The 27,968-nt window shown below is 36.5% G+C and overlaps 1 protein-coding gene across 4 annotated transcripts in view; it reads right to left on the reverse strand.

Moving 5' to 3' along the window:
• Positions 1 to 27,968, reverse strand: part of KANSL1 (KAT8 regulatory NSL complex subunit 1) — a 156,807-nt gene that overhangs the window by 15,127 nt on the left and 113,712 nt on the right. For all 4 annotated transcript variants that reach the window (XM_033089856.1, XM_033089855.1, XM_033089854.1 and 1 more), the window contains 3 exons: positions 16,570 to 16,682; positions 15,501 to 15,696; positions 748 to 919 (listed from right to left, as the gene is read on the reverse strand). In XM_033089856.1, the coding sequence (XP_032945747.1) occupies positions 748 to 919; positions 15,501 to 15,696; positions 16,570 to 16,682 (481 nt within the window). The remainder of the gene's footprint in view (positions 1 to 747; positions 920 to 15,500; positions 15,697 to 16,569; positions 16,683 to 27,968) is intronic.

The following is a 27,968-nucleotide window of genomic DNA, read 5'->3' on the forward strand; positions in this document are numbered from 1 at the left end:
CTAAGATGACAGACAAGGTAGAGAATCTAAATAAAATATGGCATATCCACCTTCATTAATTTTTTAAATTCTATTTTACTTAACTCCCATGGGGTTCTCCTTCTCAGGAGCCACGAACTCTTGGAAACCATCCCTTCATTTGGTCTCTATTGCCTAAGGTTTTTATACTGTCGGGCAAGACCCACACTGAGACTCAGTATGGGCAAGAAGACTTTTTTTGTGTGCAACGGGAGAAAAGCAATTATGAAAAAAGAGGGAAAAGGGAAAATTGGCAGTCACAGAGGCTTATGATTAATTTTATTTGGAAAAATAGCACATGCTAACATTGAGGACCTATGCTTACGTACACCTTGGAATGCCGTCATGTAACCACAGTAAAACATACACTCCCGATATGAAGACATTCTCCCAGAACACTGCTGCCCATCATGGGGCACACAGACAATACATTTTTAAAGACAAGTTGGGGTCTAATGGACCAAGTTGCTTGTGGCTGGAGGCAACTGTCCCTAGGCCCCACCTAGCCACTTGAAGGGTTAGGCAGAAATCTCTTAGCAAGTTACAATCTTTTAGTGGCACATTCTGGTCTGATGATCTGTAGCAATTTACAAAGTCTAAGAGAAGACTGTGTTGACAAAGTGACGCCTTCATAGTAATGGGTTGTATCAGGATCTTGGCTAACTTGCTTTCACTTTCAACCCTTTAAGCCTCATTTATTTGGACTTCATATTTTGTGGCCTTTCTTACCATCTGGAAATGCCAGAACTGGATGAACACAAGAGTCCAACTGGGAAAGGCGTTCCAACAGCGGGGCTTCGTAGTGGATTTCTGGAGGCATGGTGATGGCGCTGCCAGAGCCACACAGCGCACAGGAGGGATTCACATCACAGCCAGAGCGCACCGAGCTATTCCGGTGAACCTGCGAAAAACCAGACAAAACTGACAATTCAGTGTCTGCTAAAAACCCAGCTCCCCACTCATTATCCCAAAGATTCAAAAGGCCCTTTTTAGATATGCCACTACTAACAGAAAGTATGACTAGTTTGTTAAAAGACTTCCATTTCTCCAACACACTAAACCTTCAAAATAATTAAGTACACTTGCTGCTTCTTCAATGATGAAATCCAGTTACTCGAAGCCTTCAGTACTTACCTAGGTATCAAACTTGTGATACTTTAAAACTACTGAAACTGCTTTCTGAGAACACTTTACAAAACCTGCATGTTTCCACAATCTTCATGGTTTTCAACCATCTGCTAAGGTGAATACTTAGCTCCCGATTCCCTGGTGGAACATGACTTGCTCTCTTCAGCAACTTCACCCACCCAACCACACCTCTCCTTCTAAAAAGACTTTCAGGTGGTCTCAAACAAGGTGGCAAGTTTTCCTGAACCCCACGGAACTCAGTAGCTACTCTTTAGAATAAGTCTGGCATTTGCCAAATCATGACCCATACAAAGCCATTTAAGCAGCGTGCAGTCCTAGAAGAGAGGACTTGCCTGTAGAAAGGAATTACAAGAAGGGATGCTAGGAGCAAGGCAGTATCATAATAAAACAAGAGGGTAGCATCAAAACTCTGCTGGCAAAAACTCTAACATCTGCGAGAGCTGCATTTACTAGGTTGGTGCAAAAGTAACTGTGGTTTTTGCAATTATTTCTAACCTTTTAAACCGCAATTACTTTTGCACCAACCTAATGATTTTGGCACAGACATCTCTTGAAAGCTGTTTGCTTTTACGGTCATGTATAGGAGAAAGATAAATATGAGAACAATATCAGCATTCCCCAAATACCTACTTCTTGTAACCACATACAGGGGTGGCATGCCAAGGTCCTATGAAGGTTAGTTGTATGACCTTTGGTAAGTCATATGACCTCCTCAAACGTACTCACCTATTAACAAAGACCCTGTAATGTCCATTTCATGGCTTGAGGAAAGGTAGTTATAATTGCATAAACTGTTCACATGCCACACAAATGCTAGTAGCTACATTAGTGTACGACAAGCTTTCTCTCCAACAGCACCACTGTCACTTGGTTGTGAGGGCTGTGTCTGTAGGGAGGTGCAGCACCCCTGGCCTCTACCTGTGGTTAAAGTAGCACCACCCCCCACCCCGTGACAACCAAAAAGGACTACAGACATTGCCAAATGCTTCCTGGGAGGGTAAAATCGTTGAGAACCACAGGGCTCAAATTATGGTCATGCCTCCTAGAAAAATTCAAACCACAGGCTTCCACTAAATTTTAATGGTGAGAAATAAAAGTTCTCAAGACTACTGCAGTCAAGGCAAAAGGACTCAAGAGCAAGCCTGAACAGGGTTCAACTAATCAAACATGACTATTTGAACATCAAAAAGAATTTCAATGGCTTAAATAAAATAACTCAAATATGTTTAAATCATAATGGCTTCATAATCACACATACTCCCTCCTCCACAAAGACTTCATTAATCACCCTTAGAAGACAGTAGGAAACCAACTTATTCTGAAAATTAATAGACAAAAGGAAACAAACACTATTCATGTCTTTTTCTGTACAAACTATACCTTAGGGTAAACCAATAGTTGAAAGTGCAATTTTTTTTTTTATAGACACAGCCTAGCTGGTAAAACAGAAACGATCCAAGTAAAATATCCTCATTCTTCAACTCCTAATGAAAATAATGGGTCCAGGCAATGATCACTAGTGGTTGAAAACAAAAAGAGACACAAAGTATTATGTGTCTTCTGGTGCAAGTTCCCGAGACTCCTTTTGTTTTCTTGACAAAGCTCAAAACGAAATGTGTTCAAGTCTCTATATTCAGCTACCAGTTTTCAGGAAGTGCAGAAGACAGAGGAACATCACTGATTTTTAATGCACTAAAAATAATGTAATTAACGAATGGATAACTGCAGCATTTAGCCACGATATGGAAGCAACCTACACATCCATCAACAGACTGGACAAACCTAGAGAGTATTATGCTAATTGAAATAAGTCAGAGAAAGACAAATACCATATGATGTCACTTACATATGGAATCTAAAACACAAAATAAAAGAACAAACAAAACAGAAACAGACTCATACATACAAAAAGAAACTGATGGTTGCCAGATGGAAGGGGGGTTAAGCGACTTGGTGAAAAGGATGAAGGGATTAATTAGTACAAACTGGCAGTTACAAAATCGTCACAGGGATATAAAGTACAGCATAGGGAATATAATCAATAATATTGTTCTAACTGGTCAGGGTTGGGGGGTTTACTAGACTTATCCGGGGGGGGGGGTCCTTTGTCCTTTGTAAGTTATATAAATGTCTAATCACTAAGTTGTACACCTGACTAATATAACATTGAATGTCAACTACAAAAAAATAAAAAATTTTAATGAATGGATAGGTGATAAAATGTGGTAAAATATTAATGGTAAAATCTAGGGGATGAATATACAGCTGAGCTGTTCCCTGTAAAATCATTCAACTTTACCTGTGTTTGAAAATTTCATAATCAAATTTTGGAAAAGAAAACAATGATACCACAGGACTTCTTCCAGCCATGATGGAATAACAGTGATCATATTTATCTTTTAGTCATAAACTAGAAAACTGAACAACACACAGCTTAAGGCGGAGAACACGAGGCAGCCTCTGTGGCAGGCCCAGCATTCCGCACGGAGACACACTGCAGACTGCACAGCAGCTAGAGGGATTCTCAACAGAGTACAATGGTTTCACTGAGAAACCATTCACTGGGAAAACGAACTCCCAGAGATCGAGGGGCTCAGGTGACTGAAACTGTGAAGCAGAATTCTCAAGAAGAGGAAGAGGTACAGAAATCTTCATGAGATCCCCTTGAGTGTTTGCTCAATACTAAGAAGCCCACCATGGACAGGGTGAAACTCCATCAGGTCAGGCAAAGAACAAATCAGGAGCTGTGAACTGAATGGTTCCCAGAATTCACACAGGTGGGAGGTTTTTGAACTGTAACCAGCAAAGTGGCGTGGAACACTCAAGAAAGACCACAGGAGAGGGTAACAGCAGTATCTGAAGAGATAATGGCCCAGTCTTTGCTAAAACTGATTAAAGACACCAATCCAGACTTAAACTCTGCAAAACCCAAGCAGAATGAAAACACAAAGAAAATCACATCTAGGCATATCATAAAACTGTTTAAATTACAAAGAAAAAAAGATAAAGAGGAAACCGATAGAATTAGATTTAAAAGACTCACTGGAATGTACGGACTTTACCTGGATCTTCATTCAAACAAACTTAAAAAATCAATTTTAGAGAATCTTGGTAATCTGAACAGAATAGTCTTTGATAACAGTTAAGAAATTACCGTTAGAATTAAAAGCATCACTAGTGGCAATAATCATCCACAACCCTGGAGATGGTACTACCTGATTCAATCTTAAAATAGCCTAAACTTTGCAATATACAGAAGCACAATAGTAGACTCTTTTACTTTGGTAAATATTTCTTAGAAAGTAGATCCCCAAGGAACTAGGGTAGACGGTAACAGAAAAGGGAGAGATTTTTGAAATTTATACCAAAATGCTCATGGCTCTCCTTGTGTACATAACAGTGAAACATAAACTGTGGGATGGTTAGACAAATTGTGGCATCACTTCATATGCAGCATCTAAAATGCTAAGTACTACTGATATTAAGATATGTATATGCAACTTAACAAATCAAAAGTATATGCATACAGCAATTAAAACAAATGTAAGTGAATCAATATTGAAAGAAAATGTGAAATCATTTGGTCTTTTATTAGTTTCTTTTTCTAGAAAATTACTTAGACTGTGTTTGAAAATAAAATGGGATTACTAATTAAGTCAATGTTGCAAAAAAAGTTTCTATATTTTATATTTACTTCAGGAATATTTAAAAACATCTACTGCATCTAGTAATAATTTAAGAATGAGATTTTAGGAACTGAAAAATGGTGGGTTCATTTTTAAACTTTTATTGTAGTATTGCCAAGTGTACAAACATCACCTACAAAGAGGTTATAGACCAGAAAGCAGATGTTCTGAAATGTTTCTCTTGGAATTCTAGTAGTTCATAAGCAAGCTTAATCAGTATTGCTTTACAAAGATTCCCTTGTCAAATAAGTGGGGAAACAAATGAAAGATTTTCTTCTTTTTAATAAAAAACTTTTAAAAAAGTCTTTAACATCTATTAAGAATCTTTGAGCAGAGGATATGGCATGAAATGCTCTCCAAATTGATTCACCCATCACATTACAGTGGTGGCAGACATCTTTGAGTGTTTTTACTACAGTTGACCCTTGAACAACATGGGTTTGAATTGCGCAGGTCCATTTATATGCAGATATTTTTCAATAAATACTGTACCTGTATTTTCTCTTGTAACTTTCTTTTCTCTAGTTTAGTTTATTTTAAGAATATATAATACACGTAACATACAAAATATGTTAATCACTGTTTATGTTACCAGTAAGGCCTCTGGTCAACTGCAGGCTATTATTAATAAAGTTTTTGGGGAGTCAAAAATTATCAGTGAATTTTCAATTGTGCAGGGGGGTCAGTGTCCCTAACCCCCTTGTTGTTCAAGGGTGAACTGAATTCAGAAATCATGAGTTATTATACCTGCTGATAAATCTTGTTATTTAATGCATTACCAAAGAATTTATATTCTAGTAACCATTTCAACATACTTGGTTTCCCCCATAATCTACATTTCATTTTATGCGTTAAAAATTTATTCTGAGGAGTCTATACCACGCCTTTATCACACTGCCAAAGGGTCTATACGTTGAATTAGAGTAGGAAATTCAGAGGTGCAAGAAACAGAGAACTGAAAGTCAAGGCAATGATGAAAAAGTCTTGGTCGACTATCCAGGACGTGGCAAGAAAGCTTAACACCTACCCTGAGACTTTAGCGGAAAGTCACCTGAGAGAATAAGAAAGTCCAGTCCCAACCCATGTTCAGGTAAGAGGTCCAAATCCATACTACCTATGTATGTGCAGGGACTTAAGCTAAAAATTTGCTATTCAAGATTCGCCCACATTCCTGAGGCCTTTTCAGAAGACTGCTTTAAAGACACTTCCACAATCCAGGAATCATAAGACTCCTACAGAAAGCATGCCTCCTTCACCCCTGCCACAGATGAGAACACTGTGAAAAGATTACACAAGAATACAGACTGATATGAGGCAGTCAGTAGATGCAAAAATGCGAAGAATTTGTCCTTAACAAGCTAGAAATAGAACAATTTGAAACCAATGTATAAAAATAAGTACATTAAAGTTGTTCAAAGAGTTTGTAAAGGAAGGAATGGAAGTCATAAAACAAGAACAGGAAGAAAAAAGGGTGTTTTTAAAAGTAACCACAAACAAAATTTTTTTCTGAATAAAAAGCACACATTGAAGTAAAAACCCAACTGACAGGTTTAACAGTCAACTGACCACAGCTGGAGAGAAACCCGATGAACAGGAGGAATAGAACACTCAGAGACAACTACATAGAGTGAACAAGACAAAGACATGAAACTGGAAAACATAAAAAGAAATGAAGAGATATGGAAGAGAGAATAAGATCAGCAACAATCCAATAGATATATTCCATATTTTAAAAAGAAGAAAAATTTAAGGAAATTAACGGCTAGAAAATTTTCAAAACTCAAGATAGACAAGAATTCTCAGAATGAGGGTACATACACATCAAGACCTGAAGTGGCTAAAAACTAGTTCATACCCTAATATTGTAAAACCTTAAAAAACAAAAAACAAACCCAAAAGTAGGGGGTTGAGTTAGACACAGATAACCTATAAAGAAACATTTAATGAGATATTAGAATTTTCATCAACAATAAATATTGGAAGGCAATGAAATATTGTAAAAGTGCTGAATGTAAAATTTTACACGCAATCAAGACATCATTCAAGAGTTGTCAATTTATAACTGTGTGCATTCACAAATATACATACATATGTATACATTCACACACAATATAATTCTGTATGTTTTCAATATATATAGACTGACATTACAACTCATAGGCCGTTGTTGGAAGGCTACTAAAGAATATGTTCGGCAAGAAGGATGATGGGAGTGGAACGCAAGAAGCAACCGTGAACAAGAATGGTAAAAGTGTTGGTAAACTAAGTAAATATGAACTTAAAACTGACTAATTTGGGGGGGATTGAAAAACATGGTAACTAAATAATAAAAATAAATTATACATAATGGGAAGGAAGGATTATTTTTAAAAAGAGGCATTCTGAAGTCTATTGTTCCCAAAACAGCTAAGACGAAAAGAACATTCAACCAATCCAACAGACAGAAGAAAAGGCATAAAAACAAAGAAAATGCAAGGCTTACAAAAACTATGGAAGAAATGATTCCAAATATAATAGTAATCAGAGCAAATGTAAATGGATTTAACTCAACCCTTAAAAACTCACCTAAAACAAATAGACACAGAAAAAGTAAAAACAGATGGAAAAAGATGTATCTAGCAAGTTCTTACCAAAGAAACCTATTTAAACAAAATGATGAAAGGAACAACAAAGAAGAAACGAGGATGGACTTGTATGTACCTCACCAGTCAGCTGGAATTATATGAATGTATATTAATTTAAAAAAATAGATATGGGGGTGAGGAAGTAAGAGATGTGTTTAACGATACAAACTGGCAACTAGTAGATAAATAAGCTCTGGGCATCTAATAGACAACATAGTGATTAAAGACAATACAAGCATATTATAAACATCAAACATGCTATTTATTATTCTTTTTTCTTATTTCATGCTTCACCACAAAAAGGAAATGATAATTCGTGATATGATAGAGGTGTTAGGTAAGGCTACAACGACAATCATATTCTGATATAAATGTGTCAAATCAACACATTATATACCTTAACATTAACATTACATTATCAAATATATTTCAAAAACAAATAGAAAGCAGACCAAAGAATACAGAAGTTATGAACACAAGCCCAAGATGAGTTAAATTTAGAACCCTGAAGTCAACAAACAGGATACTGATACACTCACACCCACACAAACATTTTTTTTAAGGAAATGTGGACTATTTACAAAGCTGAACTAAAATTATGTACCCTAACACGAAGATCTGGAAAACACAACAGTAAATTAAAACAAACCAAGACAAAACAAAACCAAACCTCACCAAGTAGAATATGTACACCATGACAGCATTTATGTAAGTTTTTTATATAAACTTTAAACAGTACTGCATTTTGCTCATGGATACATATATGGGTAGTAAAACTGTAAGAATCTGAACTGCGAGTATGTATACCAAATTCATGACAGTGGTTAATCTATGAGGAAGGAAGCAGGTAAAGGAGATAATAGAAGATAAAAGGAATATTGTTTATGTTGTTTCCTTTAAAAAAAAAGTCAAGGGAAAAAGTTTTTAAAAAGTCAAGACATTAATATTTAGGGTGTATGTACATAGGTGTTTGTTACATCATCGTTCATACTTCACAGGACTAAAAAAAATTAGGGGACGAGGCAGGCAAACCTGGTAAGTTTTTCCATATATGGGACCTGAAGTTCTTTGTACAATAGATTTAATAGTGCCTAAAAACCTGGAAAATTGACAATGGGAGTAAAGGAAGCCCAACTATTCAGAGCAAAGACATGCTAAGTATGAAAGTTGCTAAAACCCAGGAATTGAATTGGGAATAGCACCTATCAATCTGTCTTCCAGATTCAGAATTGAGAAAAGGATTCAATTATCCTGAATAGCAGAGACAAGGACGATGGCGGCCTGTGTGCTGTGGAGAGTAATGCCCTCTCCCCACACCCTGCTCCAAAATGCATGCCCACCCAGAACCAATGAATGTGCCTTATTTGTGTAAATAGGGTCTTTGCAGATGTAGTTGAGTTAACATGAAGTAATACTGGATTAGGGTGGGCCTTACTTAAATCAGAGGACTTATAAGGCTGTGTGAAAATGCAGACACACAGGAAGAAGATCATGTGAAGACTGAGGCAAAGATGGGAGTTAAGCCAAGGGATGCTAAGGAGTGTTAGTAATTGCTAGAAGCAGTAAGTGGCAAGACACTGAACTCTTTCCTAGAGGCTTCAAAAGCAGCAAGGGCTAACACACCTTAATTTCAGACTTCCAGCCTCCATATAACTGTGACAGGAAACTAATACAGCCAGCTACAAAATTTTTCCAGTGATACACACAAAGTCCGGATAGATTAAGTGATATTTTAAGAATGAAGAGAGGGAAAAAAAATCAGCAAGTAGAACACTGCAGAACCAAGAAAGAAAAGAAAGCAAATCTGAGAATACACCCCTGGAAAACTATTAAATAAATTTGGTCAAACAATTAACAAAACTTTTTGGGATCTCCAATAGAGTAAAAGATAACATAGCCACTATTGTAAAGTAACAGGATAAGATGAAAGGGCAACAAAATGACATAAAAAGGAAACATAAAATCTGAAAAGAAAACAGAAAAGCTTAACCCATGATAGCAGAATTAAAAGCTACATAAGAGGAACTATAAGTCAGAAATGATGATATATAAAATTAAAACAGGATGTGGATGACAAACTCAATTTTTTTTCCTTTGCACTATGGGAGAACTAAGGAAATAAAAAACAAGAGAGAAAAGTAAACAGCTAAGATCTGAATATTTATGTGCAGCCAAACTGTGCCAATCACTTCCTACAGCTAATTTAATATCACAATTATGTTGGGGAGCAGGTAATAAGAGCTAGATAAAAAAGTATAGAAAATAACATCGAGATAATTGGTATACGTAGAGAGGCAACTACAAACTTAAGGGAATCAAAAACCAAAGCCACTACAGAAGAAAACTTGACAGAGCTGTATTTTGCAATGATAGAAATGTTCTATATTTGTGACTAAATATGGTAGCTGCTAGTCACATGCGACTATTGAACACTTAGGAATCTGTGCGATAAGGTATTGAATTTTTTATCTTAATTTTAAATAGCTACTTGTGGATAATGGCTATCATATTAGAATTGGTTACCGGTATAAAGGAATGAAAGATTGGCATCAGTCTAAGTCTATGCCAAAACAAAACAGAACAAACAATTGACCTCCTCTCCCGCCAAAATACAGTGGAACAGAGTTTTAAAGAACAAAAGTTATAGTCTAAGAACTTGAAATATGATCAAATTATTGCTCTAATCACCGAAAGACTATAAATCCATATTAAGAGCTCAATAAACGGGCATATGAAGAAGGTTTGAAAGGGACAGTCAGCAAACAGTGAAATATTACAATCAAAATAAGCCTAAATAAGCCTTTAAATCTAGTTTCAAAGCTAAATGTAAAATTAAAGACCAGTCTCTAATAAAATCCCCATTAAAGTCAGACTTTCAGATTAAAACCCTAACTCTGCTTTAATGACATTTCAAAAAACAGGTAGAAAACAAAATCCTAAAAGTGAATGAATGAGAAAAACACATATACTATATAACACCAATATCAAGAAAAAGAGAATGGAAGGCAAACACAACTACTTGTAAAAGGAACCGTAAGTCACTCTGAGGACGTAATTATATGACTCTGTACTAGATGCCAATGAAAAGAACTTCAATCAACATAATAGGCTACAAATATAAGCCGAAATATTGAAGCATCATTTTGACCAAAATGCTATAAAAATTAAAAAGAAAAACTAACCATTTAGAATTTGGAAAGTCAATTCTTAACTATTGGGCAAAGAACTCAAAAACTCAAAGCTACCTACAAATAGCAAAAGGAACACTTTACACTTCAAAGGCCCATCCAAAACTACACTCAGAAGAAAATTCAAAAAGTTAAATGCTTTTATTACGTAAGAACAGAAAATAAATTAAGCTATTTGAATGAAGGCAAAGGGGTAGGAGCGCAACCAAGACCACAGAAGAAGGAATTTAACAGCAAAGAGCTGATTTGTGAAATGACCAATAAAATAGAAAAACTGCTGACGAGATTAATCAAGATAAATATAATTAAGACTGAAAAACAGATATACTCACAGATAACAGTGATTTTAAAATTATGAATGCTTTCTATAAATTTCTGTGTTGAGTAAATTTGAAAATAACTGAGCAATGGACAACTTTTTGTAACCTAAATGCTGGTCCCAAGTGATTTTACCTTAGATTCCAACAAATTTTAAGGAAATTGATACTTCCTCAAAAATTTTGAAACTCTTCCAGACCATAGCAAATGACAGTGTCCCAAATCATTTTAAGAAGTTCTCCTACATCAGAATTAATAGTGAACTTCTACAAGTATTACCATTAAAACCAGGAACGAGATGCCTCACCATGACCAATTATTTCTTGACAGTGTTAAGACAAGGAAAAGGAACAAGAAGTATACAAAAGGGTGTCAAACTGTTTGCTGATGACAGCCTACCTACAAAATTAAAAATAATCAACCAAAACACTTAACAGTTCAGAAAAATGTTCAAAATCACAAAATAAGTACCTAAAAATCCAGAGCACTCATAAAATAACACCACCAAAAAAGATATTTCACTTTATAAAAACTTCAAGAATGTAGGAAACGTAAGAATGGAGAGATAATATAGTTGGCTACATGGAAAAATTCTGTTCCCGTAATTCTGACATTAATTCTCTCTGAAGAAATCCCCATAAAAACCCAACGCAATGCTTATGCAGGAATTCCACCATCAAACTAAGGCTCTAGTCATCCTTCTCTGTTAATCACAGAATATTAGTTCAAAGCATTAAAAAACTTTTTTTGGTTTGAGGATAGTTTACAAATAAAATATTAGAGCTTCTAGTTCTATTTATTTTATTTTACCCTTTCAAAATTTATTCTGTATGTTTTATTTACAATGCATACTAGGTGTGACCAAAAAATATGGTGACTGTTTAAATTTAAAAAATTTATTACAGAAGACACATTGCCATTAATCCCCCTTGCGCTTGGACACACCGATCGTTCTTGCCACTTTTTGAAGCAGTTCTGGAAGTCCTCTTTCACGAGTGTCTTTAATTGTGCTGTCGTGGCTGCCTCAATGTCCTGAATAGATTCAAAACGTTTACCTTTCATGGTCATTTTGACTCTGGGGAAGAGCCATAAGTGGCACGGTGCCAGATCCAGTGAATAAGGTGGATGAAGACTTGCTGTAATATTTTTATTTGACAGAAACTGCTGTACCAGAAGTGATTGTGTGAAACGGAGCCTTCCCTGTTGTGATCACAAAATACGGTGAATGCTGCTGCCTAGAGCAATCCAACGGAAAGGCAGGGATCTTCAATACAGGAACAGGCTTGTAGAACCTTAGTGACAGTGTGTGACAAGTTTCAACTTGTTTGGTGCAGTCAGTCGGGTGGGAGCTACGGTTGAGAGAAGATGTGTTTTAAAGTGTACCATAAATCATCCTCCATCATGACAATGCTCCGTGTCACACATCGCTTCTGGTATATGGCAATTTCTGTCAAGAACATTACAGTGGGTTCTCATCTACCTTATTCACTGGATCTGGCACCATGCCACTCCTGGCTCTTCCCCAAAGTCAAAATGATTCAGGACATCAAGGCAGCCACGACAGCGCAACTAAAGACACAAAACTACTTCAGAAAGTGGCAAGAATGATGGGCTAAGTGTGTTTGAAATGAGGGGGATTAATGGTAATCAATTATTTTTTTAATTTAAACATTCACTGTACTGTTTGATCATACCTTGTATGTAAAACATTCTTACAGAAATTTAGAGGTTATTGTTCTAAGCACTGGGTGATTTCTGAGTTCTTTTAGTAGCTTTAAGTCCTAAGGAACTACAATTTTCCACATGGCACTCCTGTCCCTTCCCAAAAGTCTGACTCGTTGGGCCTCCAAAGTATATCGCAAGAACCCGTCAATAAAGAACATATCCTTTGATATCAAAATGATTCACTTTTAATACTGACTCACAATCATTTTAGTTCTTTAGTCCTCAACCACAAATGTCATGACATCAGGTCTTAAGACAATGTCCTATATGTAATGTCCTCAAGAGGAAAAAGTAGACCACCACTGGGAAGTCTATAGAAGCTAACTTTAAAATGTAACCCAAAGCAATCCTCCTGTATAATTATACTCCAACAGACCATAAAATATGAAAATCATGCCAGAACACTACCAAACCATTTGATAAGAAATACTATTTTAAAAAAATCTGAATAAATCTGCTTGGCAAATCCATCACCTCAAGATGACAGAAGACAAGATGCTTGCTCAATAGCAAGTATTACTGACATTCATGCAGTCAAGATAGAATGGCCATCGTCTCCAACTCTAGCAGAACTTCAGCAAATGGTTTATTTCCCAAACTCAATTTACTTCTTTGTCTTATTTTCCATGCAGCTTACTTTTGCATATGTCAGGATGATTCTGTTAAAAACTGGCATTGGAACCAAAGGGTCTTTAGTGTGTTTTGTGTATCTCCTTGCCTCAAATGTCTTTCAAAAATTTATATGTACCTTCAAAAGCACATCAGTTTTTAGGCATGGATCAGAAGAAGCTACTGTCAATATGAACAAGTAAGGTTTGCTACTTCACAGATAAACAGAAAAAGAATCCAGGAAGCCACCTTATACTGGTTATAAAAAGAAATTTTTTATAACATCCTTAGATGTCATGACACAGTGGCTAGCAAACAGCCAATACAAAGGACACTATTACCCATGACGTTTTTTGTTTTGGTTAAAAGCATCAAGGCATGATCAAAAACTACTTTCTTATACTTGACAGTAACATAGTTTTCTACCTTTCCCAGTATCAACTCTTCAACCTGAGAAAATAATTTAGACTTATATGACTACTAATTAAAAAACGTGAGACTCAAATGTCAATGAGAAACCTGCCAAATATCTTATTCTTTTCCTTTCTGGTATTTTGGTAATTTAGGCAATCTGCGGAATAAACAAGAGAAATGGTACACTAATAGTTTATTTTCACTTATAATATTTTCCCCTAAAAATAGATCATGGTGACAGTATGCAGTCCAAATGCATAGTGTAACAAAACAAACCAAGTACTGAAAATCCACTGTCCAAGTATCAATCGTTGCAACAATCCTCTCCTCTCCCCTCTCGTCATTAGTATTCTCATCAGCAAACACACTGCAAAGCTCTATCTTAAGAAAGACTCCCCTTCCAACGGGTTTCTCTGCTCTCCTTTACAGAAACAGTCTTTGAATGCATCATCTATAATGGTTTCCTCAGTCCCTTCCCTCTCCTCTCCTGAACCCACTCCAATCAGAATGTCACTCTTCTCTAACGAAACTGTTCCCAAGTCTCCAACAACCTTGGCCCCACCAAATCTAATGTCAATTCTCAGTTTTTCTCTAACTCGACCTGCCTGCTGCATCTCACACAGCTGATCATTCCTTCTTCCCTGAAACACTTTCTTCCCTTGTGTTCCACACTCCAGACCCTTAGTTTCCTTTCTACTTCTAGTCCTTCCTTCTGCGGCTCTTCCTTATCTCTATCTCCAATGCCTCAAGGCTTCAATTCCACCTGTGATCCCAGCATTCCCCATTCCTTGCCTCTGCTGCATTTTTCTCCCCAGCACTTAACGTTGTGAGATACACTGTCTACTTCATTTATTGTTTTATTTTCTGTCCCACCCACTAGTCTTTCAATGAGGTTAAGGATTTTTGTCTGTTTTTGTTTAGTGCATTCCCAGTGCATAGAACAGACCTAGCTCATTGTAGGAACCCAATAAATATTTGTTGAACGACTAAATGAACAAAACCAAAAGTAATTAAAAATAATAGCCACTTTGTACTCCAATAAGAAGTTACATACATTTCATCTAACCCTCAAATAACCCTATGAGATATCTGAGGCTGAGGGGGTGGACGGGCTTTTAATATGCTCCGAATCACAGAACTGCTAAGTGGTAACGCCTGATTCAAACCTAAACTTATGTGCTGCAAAGTCAGTGCTCTTGACTACTACAAGGCATTCATTTTACTGTTGTTTCATTGGTTTTGGAATAAATCCAACTGTGCTATTTGAAGAGTCGGCAATCAAAAGTTTCCTACAGTTGTGAATTAATCTCCACTTTCTCTATGAAGACAAACATTCATTTAGTAACATCAGTTTAGAATTTCTAATGGAGATTCTTATTTAAAAGGAAAGCATTCCACTGCCATTCTTAGTGGTAAGAGTACAAGTGAGAAGGCATACCACTCTCCTTCACAGTGTTAATGGCAACACTTAATCATCCTCTCTCCCATTTCTATTAAAAAGCTCAAGCCAATAGTTTCCAAACCTGGTTGAAGAGTAATCTACGAGCTTTTTGTTTTTTGAAAACAGGATCCCCAGGCCTAACCCCAGAGCAACTGAATCAGAATCTCTAGGAAACGGTTCAGGAGCTTAGTAGTTTTTAAAGCTCCCCAGGAAACTCTGGTGGTTAGCCAAGTTTGGAAAACACTAGTTAAACGAACCAAAGTTGGCAAGAGACTATCTGAGCATCTGGCTCATGGTTTAACAATGACCAAGTCTCACTGGTACTGACCTTCTTGGAAAGAGGAACGATGCTGTTGGGTCGAACAAGTCTCCGTTTCTTACAGCTCAGTACAGGACGTGTTCGGGCTGCCACACAGGTGCCATCAGTCGATGAAGAAACTAGATTCAGTCGCTGCTTTTTATGTAATTGTTCCTCAGCATCAGAGCTGTCAACTGGAATGTGGTCTGCCAAGACAGGCTGAAGACTAGACGAGGAGAAGAGTAATATTCACTTCTCAGAAGATGGAAGGAAACAAAGCCTCTAATACTGGTTCAACCTCCTTACTTGCAAATGTTCCCAGACACAAACAAGTATTCTGCACAGAAGCAGGACTACTTGATGCTGACGCCTGCTGATCTAATTGTGTGTGCAGTGTCTGTACTTATTTGTAAGGCTCTTGGTGAACATTACCTCCACGTCCAAAAAGTGCAAAAGTCAGTAAGTGAACTCAGGCTCTAACAGTGATTAAGTTCTCTTCTATAACAGAAACACGAATAAATAAAGTCTAGAAAATTGCAAGTGGTAAGAAAACGATGAATTTTGTAAATGTTAACGACTTGCCTAGGCATCAGTTCTCCCATGAAACTCAAGTTGTAGGGATACGCACACACTGTTCACTTGTAGAGGGGTTCCTTGAACTTTCATAAATAGATTTACAAACACAGCCTTCATCTGTTCTAGAGGATTTTATGTAAACACTTCCGAGGAATTCTACCAACACAAGGACCAATCACAATGATTCACAATAACTGTAGGACCTTTTATTTTTCTCCATGCTGTGTCAATTTTAAGCCTCAGAAAGTAAAACGGAAATACATTTAATTACATGCTAATTAAAATGTAATTGCTACAGCAGGAGACAGCACGATGTCATTAAGTGATAAGGTTTCCGCCTCTTTAAACCAGTGTTATTAGGTTGGTGCAAAAGTAACTGTGGCTTAAAAGGTTAAAAATAACTGCAAAACCCACAATTACTTTTGTACCAACCGAATAGTTCTGGCTAGGAATAACTAAGAGTCCCAAAGTCATCTTTTATAAGCCTATACTGAATGTAAAAAGTAGGAGAGCTAGAACTCACGTGTTAATAACGCCATTGACAGGTCTCAAGGCCCCACATGACTTGGTAGCTGATGAATCTGAAGGATGACCAGAGGCACCAGGGTTTTCCAGTGGCTGAGAAACAGACTCGACCTGAGTAAGAAAAATAAAAATATACTATTGATAATATTTAACCAACACCACCCAGCCTGAAAAGCAGCACTATTTCATTTAAGTGAAACACCTAAAATATCTGATGACCAACTTCAAAGACAAAACTCCTATGACTGAAGAAAAAAGAATTAATAGAGTAAGCTTTTGCTTTGGGGAGAAGAGGAGTGTAGAACCAAAATATTTAGCAGACTAAAAGTATTATGTTCCTACTGACAGGGAAATGACCTAATGACTTCATGGAACAGAAGTTTAGCAAAACAATTACACAGTAAAAGGATCTTCAACTAAGGGTCAAGAAGAATACATACATAAGTTCACTTGTGGAGACAACAAAGGAAATTTAAACGTACTTAATTCTGCTTAACTTCACAGTGTATGCTGGAAGCTTGTTTTCAGAAAACCATACTTTGTTTAAAAATACATGTATATTTTTATGTTAAAGAAATAGGGAAAGAAAAAAATCTCAATGAGTAACTACCTAATGCTATCAGGTAGGAACTATCGTCTTTGGACTATACAAATCAAATATATGCTTAGAATATATAGTAAAATGAAAAAAGGGAGGTGGAAAGAATCTGGAAAAGCTTTAATTTCAATATTTCAAAACAAATTATGTATTTACTAGGCTTATAAGGGATAGAGACAGCCAAGAGATTTCAGTCCTATGGACCCTCTGAGGTACAGGGCAATAAAGCACACAGATATAGGTATCCCTTGGCTCCGGGAGTTGTTGGAATACCACAGAACAGCTGTGGTCCTTACACTTAGAATGAATGCCTTGGAGGTGTTCTGAAATTCTCCTTTCTATAACTGCTACCGCTGCATATCAAAGTCAATATTGTGAGGCTGAATTCTTTTTACCAGTATTGCTGAATTTCTTTTTGATCTTTACACACCCCAAAGAGAAAATATCAAAGGATCTGTGCAGACCCGAGAGCAGCTGTAGACAACTATCAAGAAAGGACAACACATTGGGAAAGCTAATTAAAAGGTTTTAATACAAATTATCCAAAAAGATCAAAGTAGTATATAAACAGACAAGCTATATACTACAATGAACGAACACTGGGAAAATATTCTATTTTCCTTGTTAGATACCCTATACATCTACTATGGTATCACAAATATCTTGAACAATTATATTGGTCAATGATGCCAAAATTATGGTAAATTTGGCACACACACACTCATTGCCTTAAATACTACACTAATTTCCTCTTGGAAAGTAAAGTAGTATTAAGAAGCAAGAGTTATAAAGCTGTTCATATCCACTGTCAAAGTATTTTATTCAATCCTCAATATCTACCCTAAAGAAATAACTCAACCAACACATCCCCCAAAATCTAATACACAAAGGTGGTCATTGCAATTGATATCTATCAATAACCTAAATGTTCAACATCTGGGGAACAGTTATAAATTGTGACCACACCAAATCAGAATACTAAAAATAAGCATAAAGGATATTCTTCTTTTATGTCAGAAGAATATTTAAAGATAAAAAAAAAAAAGTCTTCTAATGATTTCGGAAACGGGTTCAATTCAAATATTTTACATCTAATTTGTAGTGACTAAAAAATGTACATACATAGATAATGAAAAATAGTGTTACAGAGGTAAAACTACTCTGAAATTTTCTTTAGATAATATTTTTACATTAAAATTGAGGAGCCCAAATACCTCCTACTAAATGCTAGTGAATCTTCTATTCAGGGGTAACCCCCAAAACCCAAACAAATATTGTAGTATGACAAAGGACTGGAAAATCAAAAGGATGTAAGATCCAGGTTGGCATTAACCAGCAGGTGTGACTGGTTAATGTCACAGCTTTCCTAAGATTTCAGAAGTTCTGGTTAGATGAAGAAGTTTCCTTTAAACATGAAAATGCTGTGACTATGAACTTTCTGCTGGTATCCTGATCTTAAAAACTTCTATCAATTTTACATTCACTTAAAATAACAGGTTTTAGCATTCAATTATGGCAGAGATCTGATTTATTATATATCTACATGCTCTACAAGGTGCCATGTTTAAATTAACAGGTTGACTTTCCGTTTGATTAAGATTTATTTTGTAAGGATTATGGGGGAATTAACTGCAAGGACACCTGTCAAGACAAAATACTGCTATTCTTTAACAAAATTTCTTTTCCAAAAAAATTTCTCTTTCTTATAGAAAATCCAAAGAAAAAAAAGCACAAATCACCAGTAACCTGACCTCCTACAGGTAACTACTGTTAAATAGCTTGTTTAATATACCTGCATATATATATATATATATATATATATATATATATAAATGCCATTAATCTTCAATGTAAATTCTATTGATTTTCTTAGAAACTCAAAGTTTCCTGGGGGTAATTCAGTCCCCAAATTAAAACTAAAGTCAACAGGCAAAACATGACTCAGCACAGACATGTGTCAAGGACTCTGAAGCAACAGCAGATGAGCAGGAACGTCCTCGGAGAGGCAATGTGCCTGGATTCTAGTTCCAACCATACAAGGAAGCACCGAATGTTCAGGAGGGATATATCCTGTAATCATACAGATCCAAAAGCAGGGCATTGGGGCACCTATGCTTACCACTCATTCTCAAAAGCAAAGAGCTTAAAATATTAACCCCACTCCTCCAACAGTGACCCATCTGGAAAAGAAAAACACAACTCACAAACACATGTAGTTTTACTTAGAGCTCCTTAAATGCATTCATACTGCCTAAGACAAAGTGAACACTCCCTTATCCTACAGTCTGAAAGGCTGCAAAGACAGAGGGTAGGAAAAACGTTCACAAACACTCCACAGATGTTAAATCCACATACTAATTTAAGCTTGATCATACTACTGCAGTAGTTTACATCATTACATCATTTTAATATTTTCAGGAAAACTAAAGCATGACTCAGGCAGCTGGCATCATCCAATGGGAAACTGTAAAAAGGATGAAAAACTTTAAAGCTCTCACATCCAGAAAGAAAGAAGGTGTTATTATAAAGCTTTTCTCGAAATTTTATGTGATATTCAGATACACTTTGAGGGAACATGCATCCCACAGCCAAACAGCTCAAGTGGTAGCAAAGTGCTTCTGTAATCCCCCCCTTTTCCAAGGCAAAGAAAGCCCCAGAGGATTTTATCTTTGGGGCAATCTTAAAGATTGCAAGCAGGTTACTGAAGTGACTTTTTTCCCTGACTGAAGGGGCCAGGTGTACTGAATAAAAAGATAAATACAGCAATGAGATTCGATTTGTTATTCATATAAAGCAGGCATCTGAATCATTACTCCACCCTCTTGGCCAGACCAATTAAGTGTGACCAAGAGCCCTTAAAGAAAAGCTAGATTAAATTAAGGTTTTACAGGGTAGATTTTTCTGGGGTCTAAGAACCCATGTCCACTGGGTTTATTTTACTGACAAGCAAAGTAAAGGGGTAAAAACCCAAAGGCACATACTTAAAAACACAATAAAATTAAACTCTACCCTGCAAGGTATGTGTGTATCTTTACTTTTTAGTCAGTCAATTAATGCTACACCACAACTGCTTCAAATATTTTCTTAAATGCAACACATTGTTTGTCTAGAAAATTTAACAGACGTGTTTTGGTTAGTTACTGCCCTTCCTGACAAACATTATCAAAATGGAAATAAATGGCTAACTGGTGTACAGAATTCAACTTTTATTCCTAGGTCAAAATAAGTTAGTTTTTAACTTTATATGAATTGTTTCATGTTGCAAACTCCCCATCTTAATGACACTCAGCACAGTCCTGTTTAAAATCACCAAAATACTGCTGGTCCCCAAACAGGAGACCAGTCATTTCAATTAACTAGCACCATGGCCAGGAATTGTACTAAATTGGGAGCAGAATGTTCTGAAAATTCCACTTCCACCAAGTTACTCACCTAGGCTTCAATTTCTGCACATGTAAAATGGGATTATGTGCCTTAGTTTCCTATGTCTCTATGTGGAGGTTAAACGAAAATCTGTGTAATTATGAAATCAATTTTGAATTATTCACTTTAAAAGTTTCAATTAGCATAATATTGTTGCAGGTCCAAAGGCTACTTAACTGACACCTAAGATTTATATTTACCAACGCTGTTGAAAATATGCATCTAGACTCTAAAGAAATACAGTAATTGAAAAAATAGTCTTATAAATTCTTATTGCTCAACTTACTTATCCACGGCCCAATTTGTTTTAAAAGTCTTAATTGGTCAGTGTTTTTTTTAATACTGTGATCAAATATTCCCCCACCAGTATATCTCTCTCTACTTTCTATCTTAAAACCCTCATTGGGCCAATGCAAAACTCGAGGAAAAGAACATTGTTCCTGCTTAATCAACGGCAGGAAGATTATGCCTAGAATTGTTTGAAAAGAAAAACCAATCGCTTACATTTTTGGCACGCTCTCTTCTGCGAAAGCATTAGTCCTTCACTTAATAGTTCACTTGTTACCCCCATCACTTCCACTGAGGAAAGGGTACAAGAATGAGGCTCATTTTACAAATAGAAACAAACACAAATAATGAAGTCATCTGTCAAAAGCCACAAAGGCAATGCTTTTGCTAAAACAAAACAAAAACCTCAATTTCAAATTCAGCCTTTAAAAAAATATTTACCCAGTAATTACCTTTCCTGTAAGAAAGAAGATATAAGAAAATATACATTTATCGGCTCATTTGTGCAAAAGAAATATAGGCAGGATAATCCAAAAAGTAATGAAATTGGCTGTGTACAGGTGGTGGGAACAGGACGGAACAAAGTGGGAAATGAGGACAGGGTAGTAGGGATGATAGATAGCCTTTTGCACAGCGATGAGCCTTAGAACTGCAGTAATGTTTCACATACTCAAAAAATAAATACAAAAGATCAACTATTGTGTGTGCCTGTGTGGGGGAACACAAGAAGTGGAACACTGTAGTAAAGAACCTAACTGTATTACAAAACAATTACATACACTGACAGGTGTGAGGAAGAAAGAACTAACCTAAGTACAACTTCAGAAAACAGTTATTTTGACTGTATGTTATAGGGCTGACAGGCTGTACACAATATTGTACTCTGGTAGGTAAATATTTCTCACAGGGGTGTGAGTTGGCAATTATGAAACTACTTTATGTGGTACCGGGATTGACCAAGTAAGTATCAATAAGGAAGGAGGAAGGCTCTGGTGTTAGTACTGGTATTAGGATGAACTCGTGGTTTTACATACACAGGTGGGTAGATAATGAAATACAGATGTCTGTGTATATGCACGTGATAGCATATACTTACATGTTCTTTAGCTTTGTCTGACACCAAGTAGCAACAAGCACAACTAGTACCCACATCTTGGTTTCGAAATCCTGCTCTCCAATAAAAAGAATCAGGGCTGGAGCAGGTAAAATACAAAATGAATCTGGAACATCTTCTGATGCCAGGCAGTGAATGCTCAAAAAAATGAGGGGGCATGTTGAAAGGACAGAGGAGCCAGTCTGAAGGAGGTCCCAATGCCAAAAGCTGAGACAACTGGAGCAAATGAATGAATGATAGTAACAGATTATAATCTATAAAATAAATATTCATGAATCCATTCTGACATAAAGAACGGAATGATTACATAAACAAATAATAAGGGAGAAAAAGACAACTCTTCCTACCAGAATTCTAACTAACAAATATAAAAATTAGAAAATCCCCATTTAGTAAACACAACAGTAATAACTGTTACAGCCAAAAACCACCAGTGGATAATAAAATTGTGGACTGTAGTATAATGAGCAACAGAATATTACATATTATCTCCCCAAGAGATAGTCATTGGTTACAAAGGGAGAAATACTGACAGTGGAGAAACCTGGCAGGCACCACCTTAACCAAGTGAAAAAAGCTTTCACTACCAACATCATGTGCCCCACCAATATAGTGCACCGAGAAGGGCGCAGTTAATCACTTTTGTGGTATTACTGCAAAAAATGCATAACCTCTAATAATAAGAAAACATCGGGCAACTCCAATTTGAGGAACATTACACAAAATAACGGACCAATATTCATGTCAAGGTCATGAAAGACAAAGACTGAGGCATTCTCACAGATTGGAGGAGACCAAAAGAGAGATAACAACTAAAAGCCACGAGGGATTTTGGACCAAAACACGGACATTAGAAAAATGAGTGAAATTCAAACAAAATCTGTATAGTTTCGTATCAATGTTAATTCCTGACTTTGCTTATTGCATGTCAGTAACGCAAGCTGTTAACACGAGGGGAAGCTGGGTGAAGGATATGTGAAGACTGTGTGTATTATGTTTGCAACTTCTATGTAAGTCTCAAGTCATTTTTAAAAAATATTTTTAAAAAGAACAAAGAAATATTTACTCAGCATTAATAAAGCAAATTTCATTCACACGCAAATGTTATCAGTCTACAGCTTCCTGTCACCTACAGGGTAAAGTATAAGCTCATTAAGATGATTACAAAATCCATTATGAACTGGCCCAATCATCCAATACTCCATCACAGAAAAGTATTTGCAGTTCCTGGATAATGCCAGGCTCTCTCTCAAGCCTCTTTCACATTATACCCGCAGTACCCTCCTGCTGAAACTCACTCCCCAGCCCCCCCTGCAGCAAGCCCTCAGGAGTCACAGCTAAGTACATCTTTCCCTAGGCAGCTACTTTTCCTGATGTCCCCTAATAGATGAACTGAGAATTCTTTCCCCCTAAATTCCCATTATATGCCTGTTGGAAAAATATGAACCCTTCAAGGAAAGAGATACCTGGTTCTGCTGATAGGTGTTTCCTAGACACACAGTGCAGTATGAAACAACGAGTTTTTACCAAGTATTTATTATGGACCAAACACTGCTACATGTAAGCACATTACACTTATTCTACAGTTAATTATCAGCAACCCTAAAGAGGTAGGTACAGAGCCAAACTCTTAACCAGGATCCTTTAGGCAGATACATTATGGACATTCAACACCAAGAGTGACCTGTAATGTAGACGTGGGGTGATTGTGATGTGTCAGTGCAGATTCACACGTTGTAACAAAGGTACCACTATGGTGAGGAATGTTGACCTTGGGTGAGACTAGCATGTGTGGGGCAGGGGTATGTGAGAAATCTCTATACCTTCTGCTCAATTTTGCTGTCAAACTTAAACTACTCTAAAAAAAATAAACAAACCCTTAATTTTTAAAAATCAAATACATTAATATTTCTGCTTCAAAAGGTACGGTTAACTAAAAATATAAACAGTCTTATAAATATATCACTTCAGGTCAAATTTTGCCATGAAATGAGTTTGATGCAGAACGTGGGGGTGGGGGGAACTAGTTTTGGTTCTCAGAGATGTCTGGATTTTGGAAATGCAGGTAAGGGACTAAGGACTTGTATTATTATTCCTACTTTACAAATGAAAAGTCTGGCAAGTGTGGGAGGAAAAGTGTTCTACAAATGTCAGTCGGGTCAGTAGTGTTTGGATCTCTTACAGTTGCACTAATTTTTTTTTGTTTATAGTCATTCTATCAATTATGGAGTGAGAAGTGCTAAAATTTCCAAATATGGTTATGGATTTTTTCTATTGCTTTTGTGCTTCATGTATCTGAAGCATCCACTTTTATGACTGCTTTCTTGATAAATTGACCCTTTTATCATTGTAAAATGTCCTCCTTTACCGCTGGTAATACTTCTTGTCTCAAAAACGATTTTGCTGATATTAATATACCCACAATAGCCTTCTTATGCTTACTGTTCATAAAATATCTTTCCCTGTCCTTTTGTTCTCCATAGATCTGAGTTTCCAATTGGCATTATTTGCATTCAACCTGAACAAATTCAAGTACAGATATTCTGCCAACATATTCCTTCAGCTTTCCTTTATATAAAAATGACTTTATTTCATCTTAATTTTTTAAAGAAAAAATGTTTTTGCTGTTACACAGTGTTGAGTGGCAACCCCCGCATTTTAAAAGTCATTTCATTGTTTTGTGCCCTCCATTGTTTCTGATAAGAAGTCACCAATCCGTATCAATATTCTCTTATATGAAATATGAGTGTATCTTCCTTCCTCCTTACTTCCAAGATTTTCTTCATCTAATTTTTAGCACTTTTTCTCATATTTACTATTCTGATTCTTGAATCTGTAAATTGGTCTTTTTCATTCAAATATGCAGTGATTATTTCAAACTTTTTCCCCTGTACCATTCTCTCCCTCCTCCTTCTGGAATTTGAACTATACATTTTTACAATTTCCTCAGGACTATATTTATTTTTGAACATTTTTATGTTCAGTCTTTCTGTTCTTTGGAATGAGTAATTTCTACTGATCTGTTCTCATGTTCACTGACCCTTTCTTCTGTAGTTTTCAATCTGCTATTAAGTAATTTTTTTATATGGATAGTGAACTTTTTAATTCTACAATTTTTGTTATACGAGTTCCATTTGATTTAGTTTTCACCTCTCTGCTGAGATTTCTCCCATATGTTTGCACATTATCCTTAAATATTTATTAAGTGCTTTTAAGTCCTTATTTCCTAATTCCATCCTCTGAGTCATTCAGGATGATTTCCTACTAAATATCTTTTTCTCATGACTGAGGGTCCCTTTTTTGGTTTATTGATATGTTTAATAAATTTTAATTGTATACCGACATTGTATATACATGGTATGCTGTAGAGAATCTAGATTCAGTGACCTTTCCCTGAAGCGTGTTGATTTTTGCTCTAGCAGGCAAATTTCTCATTGGTTAGAAACCAACTGAATCCTGACTTAGTGGAGCTGGTTTTACGCTTTCATAGAAACATACTGGAGTCGATTTTTCATTTTTCCTTAATCCTGTGAACCCCACGGTCCTGAGACAGTCTTTAACTCCTAAAGCACGAGTCTTCTTTGGTCAATGTTAGGCCCAAGGTGTTTACCACGTCTTGCTGGGATTCAAACTCCAAATTCTGTCTTCCCTGCAGCAGACAGTGACTTCATTGTCTGCTCAGCTTTCTGACTACCAACTGTTGCTTTCTACTAAGCTCTGTGAAATCTTCCCTGAACATGTGCAGCTGAGGGTTAGCTCAAGATCTGAGAGGGATTTATGTAGATTGTGGAGCCATGCGCGCACCCCCCCACACACACTTCTTTGACAATATTCCCTCCCTCAATTTGTAGCTACTTGGCAGCTGTGAACTCCCTCCTCTGACAACATACAAGCCAATGAGATTGTGGCTCTCTCTAGATGAGTTCTAGATACCATGTGCCACATGGACTGAAGAGGCCCTCATCTCTGAAAATATTTTTTGTCTGAAATTTTGACTTTTTGGCAATTTTGAAATGCATTCTTCATCTACCTAGTAACATGCTGAGGTTCCAAATTAGCTCTTTTTGCTCATTACTCTCTCTTAATTGGGGAAAAGGGGACTACTGTTTATTCAAAAGAGGGAAGAGAGAGGAGGAGGAAGAGGTAAAGGGCATGTTTCTCAACATGAGAACAATTCTCAAAGGCTTTTTACATTCCCTCTTCGTAGGAAACACACCCTCTTTGTTCAGAAGGCTTTTTATTTCGTATCAGAATTTATTAGTGCAATTTATCAGTAGCTATAAAGCCAGAGATCCTTAGTTTCTCTCTACATACTCTTACCTTTAAAACTGCCTTTGAGTTAGAAGTCAGATTGAAGGAGTTTTAAGCGGGGGAGGGGAGAGGGGTGATGCTTCCTTAGATCTTCCTTTCCTCTCCCCCCACTACTCCATAAAAACACAACCCACTTCTCCATCTCAGGGATATTCTTTGCTTGTCTACATGGCTCAAAAAGGGCTTGCCCATACATCCAGTGTTTTTGATCACAGGTTGGGCCCCTTTAGAAAACTTAGTTTCAGCAATATCTGTACTGTGCTTATAACCAAAGCAGATACACACACACACACACACACACACACACATATACACGTTCTGTTTAAAAAACAGTCATTCAATCTGGCAATAAGGCAAAAAGATGATTACGTGTCCTTTCAGTGTAACACTGGAACATTATCTAACAAGCCCACCTAAGGGTTATATGACTCTCCGTATTTAACTTTGTTTTACTTACTATTTATAATTGATTAGCACCCAGATGCCTTAAGTTGGATGTTTATTTTTAGAAAATTAATGAGCTAAAATTGATTTGGTCTAGTTGAAAACAACTCCAAAGATTATGCCTTTATTATTCTGTAGGATATTAATAAGGTTTGTATGCTACTGAGTAATCTTATGCCAGCACTTTTCCTTTCAATGACCACATATACAAATCAGTATCTAGTATCAAAATACTGTTACCAGTTCTGCCACCATCATGATTCCCACTTTAATCAGGTACTATATATTTCTTTGAGAATTATGTCTAACTACTTTAGACTATATTTTGACAGTTTAAAAACATCCTGTTTTTTCCCAATCCCAGTGAGCTTCAGAAATGAAAATACAAAAATAAACACAACAAAAAATACCTGACCTAATTTTTGAATCACATTTCTATTTTGGAAAAAATGGAGAACAGGGTAGTTAAATGTGCACATGAAAATGTACAACTGCCCCTGTCAAGTGTGACCTAAGATTTTTAAAAGCAAAATTGCGAAGACAAAATACAAATCAGTTTTCAAAAGAGATGGATAACAAAAAGGCAAAATTAAATAGTGCCCTCCTATAATGAAAAACTTTTCCTGGAAACTGACACATTAGGCACATTTAAAAAATGATGAAGTTCCTTAATATCTTTTAAGGAATACATGCTTTGCAGCCCACCCACCAATATAACAAACAATGGAAAGGTACTGCCTTCTGTTTGCCTTTCTGTTTCCTTCAGAAAGTAAGACACTTTCTGAAGATTTTTCAGAAAGCATGTTTAATTCATGAGAAAGGGAGAGGTTAACCTCTCTCCTTTCTGTATATAGTGACAGAGTATACTTGTTTTCATAAGGTTTATTTACTTCACTGAATCAAAAAAGCATTCTATTGTACAATGGAGAAACTACCGTGAGCATCACAACGAGGAATGAGAAAGATGGTCCCGACCTTCCAGAATTTTACAATTTAGTATGTGTCATGCACACGCAAGTGAATGGTGGGTAGGGAAAGGGACACGGCCCTGAGAAGAGCGTGCACAAGCACATACTGAATGTTTATAAATATAACAAGAATCAATAACACAGTCAGACTGTTATGTTCTATCCTTCACAAGTGCTGACTGAGGTGAGAAAAAACACCACAATAAAGGAGATTACCTGAAAATTTTTGGAAGCCCTAAATACTGTACACA

This window comes from Rhinolophus ferrumequinum, chromosome 21 (genome assembly GCF_004115265.2).
Source record: "Rhinolophus ferrumequinum isolate MPI-CBG mRhiFer1 chromosome 21, mRhiFer1_v1.p, whole genome shotgun sequence".
NCBI lineage: Eukaryota > Metazoa > Chordata > Mammalia > Chiroptera > Rhinolophidae > Rhinolophus > Rhinolophus ferrumequinum.